Source organism: Poecilia latipinna, unplaced genomic scaffold (genome assembly GCF_001443285.1).
Source record: "Poecilia latipinna isolate Pla-1442-1.1 unplaced genomic scaffold, P_latipinna-1.0 Scaffold4368, whole genome shotgun sequence".
NCBI classification, from domain to species: Eukaryota; Metazoa; Chordata; class Actinopteri; order Cyprinodontiformes; family Poeciliidae; genus Poecilia; species Poecilia latipinna.
In genome coordinates, this window is record NW_015116984.1 from 1,053 (window position 1) to 12,348 (window position 11,296).

General features: G+C 40.7%; 1 protein-coding gene across 1 annotated transcript; it reads left to right on the forward strand.

The window, feature by feature from the left end:
- Nucleotides 1–765: 765 nt before the first annotated feature.
- Nucleotides 766–10,264, forward strand: LOC106942547 (focadhesin-like; the record flags this gene model as incomplete). The annotated part of the gene is made up of 8 exons (XM_015025863.1): nucleotides 766–864; nucleotides 4,531–4,632; nucleotides 4,800–5,025; nucleotides 6,406–6,612; nucleotides 6,770–6,857; nucleotides 8,050–8,243; nucleotides 9,122–9,382; nucleotides 9,537–10,264. Coding segments are annotated over 8 exons (1,249 nt in total), but the record flags the coding sequence as incomplete, so codon positions are not given.
- Between the last annotated feature and the right edge of the window lie 1,032 nt (nucleotides 10,265–11,296).

An 11,296-nucleotide genomic window follows, 5' to 3' on the forward strand; every position in this document is an offset into this window, starting at 1 on the left:
CTTGCATTATGTTTCATTGTAAATGTAAATGGGCAAAGGGACACACTTTATTTGAAGGGGTGTGCATAAGACTGACATGACACTGTCATAAACATGACATAACATGAACATAAATAAGTCTTTATGAATGTTTGACAGTTATCATGAAGTGTCATTCGGTAAATAATGACACTTTTAATGCAAAGTTGCTTTAAAAGTTGCATTAAAAGTGCCAACTTTGCATGATTTTGTAAATTATGATAATTTAATGCAAAGCTGGCATTTTTAATGGACTTTTAATGCAACTTTTAGAGCAACTTTGCTTTAAAAGTGTCATTATTTACCGATTGACACTTCATGACAACTGTCATAAACATTCCTAAAGACTTCTTTTTGTTCATGATGGGTGTTATGTCATGTTTATGACAGTGTCATGTCAGTCTTATGCACACCCCTTCAAATAAAGTGTTACCGGGCAAAGTCTTTTATCGGTAGTGGAGCCAAACCATGAAGGACTTTCTATACAAGTTTGGCCTCTGGATAAATTATGTTTTTTCAGTTCAAAAAGTTGTACTTGTATTTTACTAGAATAATATGAATCTTTGAGTTTCTCATTGTTTTTAGTCTCCTGGTGTTCGACCAAAGAGCGCCCTGTATACACAGGAATCCATCCCAGATGGAGTCTTTCTTCAGCAGCAGGACATTCTTGTGTATGGTTACTTATTCTGATTCAATGATATTATCTGTGATTGTTTTTTTCTTTCTTTTATTCTTCACTGTAAACAGAAATGTTCAGGGGCTAATAAAGATCATCGGGAGACTGCTGCAGATGCAAGCTGACCAGAGACAGGGGGACACAAACTTCACCTGTCCCTATTCTATCAGGTCAGTTCATAATCATGTTCATATTGGATTGAAACCACTGAACTCAGTACTGATACTAAGAAAAACTCTTGATACCATCTTTATTACAGAAAGTTATTTTGAGGCATATGATTCATTCTAGTTCGACCACAGTTTGATGATGTGGTTGTTGTCACAATTAGTGCAAAACCACTATATAGGAAATTCAGCATCTAGGTGAAAAATAATATGTATTGATGATCTTGATGATGGTACTCATCAAAATGTAATGTTTGTCTTTGGTTTCTCAGTTGTTGACTGCATGTAGTTTTCATGACTTTGTATTCTTGTGTTTTTATGATGAAAGCACTTTGAAATGCAGACACTGTCAAAACTATCAGATTGGTTTTTGATTTAGTATCATTTTTTGGGGGGTGAAAAGATGGGAGATTTCAGACCACTATCAATAAGTCGGATAGACAGTTTCCTAAGATGGATTTACCTATATTGCATAGGTGATATAAAATCAAAGTTTGGATTTTTCTCATTTTTTCAGTGTGGGATTGTTTTTATTGCAACTCAACACTGAGCAAAAAGCAATAAACTTTCAGATTGGTTTCAGCCTGGTCCAGAAATCTGACCTTTGCTTCTGAATATGGAGCAGCTAAAGACGTATTGGATGCTCAGAGAAATGTCAATGCCAAAGTCTGAAAAGTCAACAAGACAAAGAAGACCAGCTCACAGAAGCTTCCGTGTAACATTCAGGTCATGTTGGGAAGTTGTTTGTATCACTTCTGTGGGTGAACTTTGAGCTAAAGTTGATGTAGTTTGCTCCTCACTATGCGGACCGCAGTGGGAATGAAGGCCAGGAAACTGATGGAAGCCCTCACCTCAGAGACTTTTCGCCCTGAGGTGAGCGGAAATACACCTCTATCTGATGTATTTTGCAATTTCACTTTAACAAATCAAGGACACAACAATGTCAGAGTTGTAGATATAATATAGGTCAGGCTATATTGTTGCATTTGACCAGGCAACCTGGACTGAACCAGCCCCTGCCATCTTCTTCTCCTTCACAACTTAGATGAGTAACTCTGCCAAGATCCTGGGGCTTCTTTAATCAGTTGCAGCGGGTAATCAAAAGAGCTTCTTGGTCTTTTTTTTTTCTTTACCCTTCATGTTTATTTTGCTCCCTTTGCTCTTCATTTTCTTCCTTCTACATTGAAGCCTGTTGTTCCTTTTTTTCGCTACGTTTCTCTCTCTAATCCTCGCTTTCTCCCAAAGCTCTGTGCATTTTTGCTCCCAGTCCGTTCCCATTGTCCGATCCCCTTCCATCTTGATTGCGGAGTCTTAGCTCCATCTGTCTGGAAGCCTTAACCTCCCTGGTGGGAAGATGAATGTATTGAGGGCAGCAGGGTGGCGCTATTGGCCTGGCAGGCTGGCTAGTGATTGGTTGTCAGGGCTGGTACTGCTGGGTAACTGTAAATGCTGCAGGATTAATGAAGGATGCACACTGATGGCCATTGTTGGTCGTATGCTCAGAGCAGCCCTTTGCAATCTGCCCCCGAGATGTGGAGTACTTTAACCCTGAGTGGGATGAGGGGAGCTCCAGGCCTGTGTCGGTCTCATCACCTTGTTTCTCATGGGATGTAGGTCTGGTTGTAATGGTGCAGTCCATCCTGACTGCCCCCTGCAGGCCTTCCCATGTCATCTATCTGTCCTGTCTGCTCAGTCAAATGGTAATCTGCACATTTGGGCTGAAATAAAGAACTGGACTGAGATGGAGGCTTTATGACTGATCATGAATGTCTTCAATAGAGTTTTTATTGTAGGTCTAATAACATAGCCGACATGCCTTCTAACTGAGCCGAGCTTCTTTCCCCAGTAACAGCTTCCACACTGAAGAGTGTTGTCTGTGCAATCAGTCAGAGTTTGGGAATGATGGGTTAACAAAGAAAAAAAAAAATCTTACTAAAAAAAAATCTTGCTGTGCATGGTTGATCAAGCATAGAATTGTCTGACTCCTCCAATCAGACAATTTCTCAGTGCATTTCTTATTTCCATGCCTGTTTTAATCTGTGTGAGATTATGCAGAGTATTGATACATTTCTAGAGATTTTACTCACAGATACCAATTTCTGGTTTTGTTTGTCTGAACCGCCGATTTTATTTCTAATGTCTATAAAACATTCAAAATCATCTGGCATAATTCAGTTCTTTTTTCCCCCCCAACAATTAAATGTTTAAAATGATTAGGGGGACACTGATAATTCGACTGGCTGATAAATTGGGCTTGATTTTCTTTATCTTTTCAGATTGACGACTGGTCAATACTTACATCAGAAACCAATCTTATCTATTGATCTTGACTACCTATGCAAAATTTGGCCACTGTCCTCTTCTGCTCTGCCATGAGAGGGAACTGACCGACAGACCGCCCACCAGGTCACATCTGCACATGTGCAGTTAACAATAGTGAACCCCACTGTTGCCAATTTAGAGACTTTGTTGCTTTTTATTCTGACTTTTCAGTTAGAAAAAAAAATCTGTATCAGGCTTTTTAAAGATCATTGATCAGCTACTGATCACAGAGCAAGTCACTGCTTTGGTTTCTTGGAGTTTAGATATGTTAGGTTTTCATTATTTAAATATTTCTGTAAGGTAAGTCTGTGGGGGGTGCTGAGTGGCTCAGTTATTAGTGTGGGTTCAACAAGTGCAGAGGCCGTACATTATCCTTCTTTCCTTCCTTCCTTCCTTCCTTCCTTCCTTCCTTCCTTCCTTTCTTCCTTTCTTCCTTCCTTCCTTCCTTCCTTCCTTCCTTCCTTCCTTCCTTCCTTCCTTCCTTCCTTCCTCCCTCCCTCCCTCCCTCCCTCGCTGATTGATGGAAGTCACTGGGGAAGTGGACCTGCTGCTGGTGCTGACCCCCCACCAACAACACTGTTGTGTTAACCTCTGTCCTGCCGTGGGCTGGAGGATTAACAACAGCTTCCACTTGGATTGTGGATTTCCCCAGTAACAGCTTCCACACTGAAGAGTGTTGTTGTCTGTGCAATCAGTCATAGCTTGGGTATGATGGGTTCACAAAGGGAAAAAAAATCTTACTGAAAAAAAAAAAATCTGTGTCAACGACATGACCTGTTGTTGACACCAGGTCATGTCACCGTCCTGTGTAGACATGACCTGGTGTCATGTCTACACAGACATGACACCAGGAAGGCTGTCATGTCACAGAAGGCCTACACAGGAGCCTACACAGAAGGCTCCTGGTGTCAGGAGCCTTCTGCTCCTGACACCAGGAGCAGAAGGCTCTGCTATGAGCCTTCTGCTCATAGCAGAGCAGAAGAGGACTGACTGATTTTCAGATCTTTGAGGAGGAAAGTAAGATTAGAGGAGGAAAATAAGATTGATGGATAAAATCGGATTCATGTGTAAGTATCGGTTGATCTCCCAAAATGATCAACTTGGAGGGCTAATTTATGGGTTCACCCTATTTCTCATTATTAAGGATGATTTTGTCTGATGGATGGTGCTTTATTGCAGACTGAACATGTGTGTTTGTGGTGTTCCATCCTCCTTGTTGACTTGTTCAAACTCGGATGGATAACATGTTGCCTCAGGCAGCTTCACAGACTCCATCTTGCTGTAATCGGCAATCTTTGGGGGAAACTATGAGAAGTGTTTGACTTTTACTCCTTTGTTGCTGTGCAGGAGCTGTCCACACCCATACATCACAGCGCTGGAAAACCGAGCAGACTGCTGGCCGGTGCTGCTGCTGGAGATCCATGACTTCATCTGTCAGGCTGCTGACAGGTAAGCATGGCTGAGGTGGGGGTCTCACCTCCCGCCTCAGCCATTTGCACTCTGTCACCGCATGGGTTTGATGTGTTCAGTTCCATGTGTAAGTGTCTGTCACCAGTTTGTAGACAAACTAAAGTTTTATTAGTCAAATTACCTCATTCTGTGGTTCTGTTCCCCAGGAATAAAGCATCTTACATCAGCATGCTGGTTCCCTTCCTCCGGTATCTGTACTGCGAGCCTCAGAGGCAGTCCCAGCACGCACTGCTCCGACAGAGCCTGCTCAGGGTGCTGCTGCCCACAAAGCCAGGGGTTGGATGGATGCCCAAGAGCAAGGACCACGAGAACACTGCAGTGGTGTCTGACAGCCTGCTGCTCTGCCTTTGTCAGCTGGTTTCATATTTACAGGTCACTGATGATCTCTTTTAATAAGAACTTTTTGCTTACTAGTTAATGGTGAATTACAAAATTGACTTGATTAAGGGTAGTGCAACAAATGGGCTGGCCAATAAATTGGCCCTGGTTTCCTCCATTTTGGAAAATCGCAATCGTCGGAAACTTGTTTGTGAAACCGATCTTTCCACCGATATTAGGTCTGAAAATGATCCGCTTTGCCATTTTGCTCTGCTGTGAGTGAGGGCTGATGACAGATCTTTCCACCAGGTCATGTCTGCACATGAGCGGTTAACAACAGTCACCCCACTGTTGCCAACATGGTGATTTTGGCGCTATATTTAATGACTTTTTAGAAAAAAAAATCGGCCAAAATCGTATTTGAGAGATTAGGGATTGGCTAGAAAATTGCAATCTGTGCTCCCCCAGACTGAATCTACAAAGTGCACAAAACGATAAAAGAAAACAGAACTGTTTCCTCTGTTACAAATCATGAGTGAATATTTCTGTGGTGACTTTTTTCATGTTAACAAAACATCATTTCTTAAGTGCAGATGTTCTAGAATCTTTGCAAAGACATTTGGAAAAGATAAGTTGTGAACATCAGAGCCGCTGTCCTAGCCTGACATGTTTTTGTGCTTGTAGAACCACTGCAAGCTGCCATCACCATGGAAGTGTCTAAAGGCAGTTACTGTATCTGCCTTTAGACGAGGCAAATTCATGCATCCACTCAGAGACTGCAGCAGGCCGCGCATGAGGACGTTGCCTTTGATCATTTTCTGTTGATTGTTGTCTGAAATGATTAAAAATGTATTATTTATGTCATCTCTGGAAGAGACTGGTTTGCATTTACAGAAAGAGGAAAAGATTGTTAGCATGAAAACAAATTTTGCAGATTCTGTCAGCTGTTTGAATTCCATACGTTTGTTTTGACGAACTGGAGCAACTAGCAGTTCAGTGAATATTGAGAACAGTGAGGAGGAGAGTGGACAACCCTGTCTGCTTCTTTCAAGATTGGGAGACACACCAAGTTGGGTGTCTCCTTTGGCTGCTGTTTCTCACTTTGCGAGGGTGAATACGGAAAAGTGGGCATATTGTGGGCGGGCTGTGGGTGTCCTGTGAGCACGCATGAGCTGTGGACAACACTCCCATTATGTCATTGTGTATAAATACCTTTGGGTAAAAGTGGACCTTCAGTAAAAGTGGACCAAGTATGCAGCCCTGAGGTACCCCACATGTGATTTGTGTACAATTAGATTTATAATAGCTAAATTAAATAATAATACTTTTGGTACTTTATACTTTTAAGTATTGCCTGTGTAGAATGAAGGGCTATCATATTCTGATTTTATACTTTACATGGTGGCTGAAAAAAGTTTCTGTTTGTCACTGCAGGTGGACAGTGTAGAGGCAGTGCTGGAACTGTGTGGATTTGTGGACGCTCTGCTTCAGGGTCTTATGGATGCCCCTGGAGAGCTCTGGGCAACGGAGAGAGCCAGACTGCTAGTGCAGCTGCTGTGTGCATGTCACCAATGCTTGAAGTTAAATGGAGACTGCAGACCGCTTCTCAGCCTAATACAGAAACTCCTCCCTGCATGCAAGGTCAGGCACATTTTTATCAGATGCTGGATGAGTTGAAATTGCTATTCTCTCTGAACTGGAAAGGAAGAGATTAACGATCATTATTAGGCTTCCAAAGAGCCTAATAATGAGCAGGGTTCATATAAACAATGAACACTGCTACTTCTGTGTTCTGTAGACATGGCCTGTGGATGAGCTGATGATGGGTGTGGCCTTGCTTCTGTGTGAGGCTCCTCCAGATCAGCAGAACAGTCTGTTTAGGCTGGGTAAGACTAAATCTATATAAAAATATTACTCAGTGAAATGATGCCACAGTAGTTCAAATTGATCACCTTTATACCCAAAACACAACAAAGGAATGTGTATTTGAACCCAAAACGGCTGTACGTTTTAAGTTTTCAATCAGTCTATGTAAATGTAATATGATTATACACATGGTAAGACACCCTCCTTCAATTCTTTTGTTATGCACCTGAACATTCAGTTCAGTTCTAAAACTTCTGGGTGAATATGGACCAACTATGAAGTCTCATTTCTTCACAATGCATGAATGATTTAATCTTCTGCCTGAACTGCAGGACCTGAATAGAACACTACTTTTACCCTCAGTGCACTCTTTGGTGCACTGAGGGTAAAGGTGCACTCTTTGTGATATTAAAAATTGTTATAACTCATATCATCCAAGTATTTTCAAAGAGTCATTGTGGATAGTGATGATGTGTGCAGGAAAGATCTCCTGTCAGTACTGCAATAATTCTGAAGAGCTCTTCATAATTGTTGCAGGACTGACAGGAGATCTTTACCAGAATGAACGGGAGTCATAATAATATGAGAAAAAGTCGTACAACAACAAAATCTAAATAAATAACATGAGAATAAACTCATTACCAGAATAAAGTTGTAATATTGGGAAAATAAAAAAAAAAATTAACTACTGAATAAAAAATGAGGAATGTTGAGCATCTTGTGAAGTTACTCTTTGATAATGGTTTTACACATAAGGAAATACTTTGTCTTTTGACACATCAGCATCAAGTTATTATTACCAGTAGCAGGACTTTGAAATGATTGAACAAACAACTAAATCTTTATCAAACAAAAAGCCGTGGACTAGACAAACTTGTCTGTCAGAACTTGCTCTCATTAAAACAACTTTCTCATAATTTTACATTTTTGTTGTGGCAATGTTGCATCTTTATTGTACTATTATGATCAAAAATCTCATTGTGTGGCCATAATTCTTCATCGTAATTGTCCACTTGCTCCAGCAACTATCATTGGTTTTAAAATATTTAGATTTTTTAATATATATATTAAATATATTTGCTCCAATATATATATATATTAAGCAAATAAAGAATGGGAAAATATTTGATTTCAAATTCTACTTCATTAATATGGTTTTAAAAAAAATGTTATTCTGACTTTGTTGTGACTTTCTATTTTTTTTTCCTGCAGCTCTGTGTTTATCTCCAGAAAAAGAAGAGCTGTCTCATTGGCTGAGTCCTGTCCTGGTTCTTCCCGTGCTGCAGCTGCTCTCCTGCTCTCAGCTCACCGAACCGCTGGCTGACCCAGTGACGCACAGCTTAAACCAGAGTCTGGCCCACAGCTTGTTACGCAGCATCAACAAACCTGCAAAAAAGGCCCGGCAGGTACCCAGCTTCTTTCTCAAACATAACTTGCTGCTGTTTATTCTGTCTCTGTTCAGCTGTTGAGAGAAAAACACAAGACTTTTTTAATACACTGAATACATTCTTCTGATTTAAGATATAGTTGCATACAGCTTTGACAGGTTTGGTTTAGAGGTTAGCGATTGGGAACCAACAGTCAGACAGAAGCAGCAAAAAGATCCACCAGCTACAGTCTTCATTGTGAGAGCTACATCTGAAGCTACATCTGCTCTGATTGGTGTTTAGGAATGTAGTGCCATTCCTACATTGCCATGTAGTGCCAGGTTTAGGAATGGCACTGCAGGTACAGGTTGTGAAAGGTATTCACAACCTTTCATCTTTTTCATGTTTTGTCTTGTTAAAGTCACTAACTTCCATCTGTTATTTAAATTTTCTGTCAAATCAACATAAACTAACACAAATATATAAAGTGAAAGTAGAAAGAGAGTTTTCAACATATTTACAAATAAATGCCTGACATTTGACATATTTTTGTCAGATTCCCTATCGGATTGTGTTGGCAGCACAACACAATCAGATGAGCTGGTGGGTTCTGTTTACTGATTGGGTGACCCCTGAAGGCAGTTAGCTGCACTGGATTTTTTGTAGTAATGGGGGCTGCACACAGATGCAGACAATCATTAAAAGTGTTATAAATCAGTTAAGATTTTTCAATGATGCACTACTTTGTCTTGGTTTGTTGTATCAAATCCCTTTAAAGTTGATTCATTGAAGTTTGTGGCTGTAACATGAAAAAGTGAGTTGGGCATATTTTTACAATGTGTAGATTGTCAATAAAACAATTTTGAAATCTTATTCTGTTGTGATTCTTTTTTAATCTTTGCTGGTCTCATCCTCAGCCTGGCCCAATGCTGACCCTCCCTCTCAGCTCCTGGTACGCTGAGCTCAGCGTGACTTTGTCCATATTGGACAAAGTTTCTTATGATCCTTGTGCGGCCACTGATTGGCTGCTGGCGGTTACCTCTGCTCTAACGTCCAGCCAGCGCCTGTCCTCTTCCCTTGCTCTCATTGTGACTTACCTCCTCATCACGGCTCAAGAGGATATCTGCCTGCTGGCTTTGAAAGCAAGCCAGGCCATCGCTGCTGCCGATCCCTGCCAGGTAGAAAATCTGAAATATTTTGACATTTCTCAAAATCTACAGTCATAATAAATTAAAAACAAGAAATACTGATAAAATATAATGCACATTGTGTGTGCATTGGCCTGATGCACATGATGCTCCTGGTGTGTTCTCCTGGTGTTTATTGTTGCAGAACTGCCATCAACTGCTGCATTTCTCAACTGCAACAGTCGGATGCAGAGTTTTAGGAAATTGTTTGATCTAATTCTGACAGTATGGTGCACATAATGTCACCGTGACAACCGCAGCTCCTTGTAGGAGCTCAGAGCTGATGGATATTTAATAATAAACAACTTCTTTCATCTTTGCTCTTCTCAAAGACGGTATGCTATAAGCTCCAACATTTTAGCATTTTGTAGGAAGGTCTGCAGTTACAGTGCAATCTGCAGAACTCCTGTATCTACAGTAATGTAATCTTATTACTTCAGCAAATGTTCAAACAACAGAGGTAGCTTCCATAACCTGGCTTCTGCTCTTGAGTCCTCTGCAGATGATAAAGAAAGACATTTAAAGGGAAAGGCTTCTCTCTGGCCCTCAGGGAATGTAAATGGAATTGCTAGCTGAGGAAGATGATGTGAAATATCACACTATGTTAAAGGCTCCTCATTACTAAGGCTTGTAAGACACCCCGGAGTATTCCCCTGCTGCCCTAATTGCTCCCAAAGTGCCACTTGGGTTGGAGGTTTGATGTGTGGGTCGATGTTTATTGGCATATCTGAATCCATTGAATTTCTTTCTCAGTCGCTTATTGCATTTGATACTTTGCACCTGCTTTTTATTAGAAGATGAAAGAGCTTTCTGCGGAGGATTTATGACTTTTTAGAATACATTTCTAATAAAGAAGTTTCACTTAAAAGGAAATCTTGCATTTTCATCCTCATTTTGCTCATAAGCGTAACAAGTGAAGTAGTTGCCATGTAACAGCGATGCTGCATGGAAGAACTGATGCTGTATGCAGATTAGACTGTTTTACTGCAGAGCTTTTGTGTGCAACAGATGTGACACTTGTGACCTGTAACCTCAGCACTGAAAGGAATCATCTGCATTGTTGATCAGTCAGTCCTTTAAATCTGAAGCTCTCATTGGTCAGTCTGAAGTTGAACTCAGGTTAATAGAGTCATTGTTTAAAGCTCTACCCACAGCAACTGATTGCTGGTCTCTGGAAGACTTGGCCCACAGCTCCCTCCAGTGGAGGTTTTATCCAGCTACTTGTCATTTAATTGTGGAATTTAGGGTTAGGGCTCAGACACCACAGGACACCTGCTGATTGACATTAAAGAAAAACTGTAAAAACCTGCAAAATCACGACCAATCAGCATCAATAGGAAGCATTAGCTAATGTGTCTCTACACATTTAGGTCTACACTCTATAAATACCTGTCAGCAGGGGGGAGAGTTGGACTATTCAATTGGAATTTAACCTCAGTTTATTATCCACTTAATCTATTTTATTTCAGTTTGTTCCATTTTTTTATTTCATTCAATCAGTTATAAATATAAATAGTTTATGTAACAACTAAAAGAAATTGTGAAAGAAAAAGAGCAGAAACTTATATACAGGGGTGAAAGTAAGGGGGTACGGTCAGTTACTGTGTACCCCTAAAAGATTTAGCGGGGGTACGCAGTACCTGCAAGAGATGGGAGCAGCTGTCAGCTGTAAGAAATCAATGGGTTCACTGTGCAGCCGTGAGTTCACCCACTAATCAGTCGTATCTGATTAGTTTTTCAAAAACAATCTAAAACACATAAAAATTTTTTTCCTCATTTCATATTGTTTCCGAACTGTTCGTGCTTTACTAGAGTAGGGCTGCAATACTTTGATTGCGGAAGGGTTTGAGTCGATCTCAGCATTAGGTGACAAACTGAACGCCGCCAGGAGGCTGAGACCAGCAC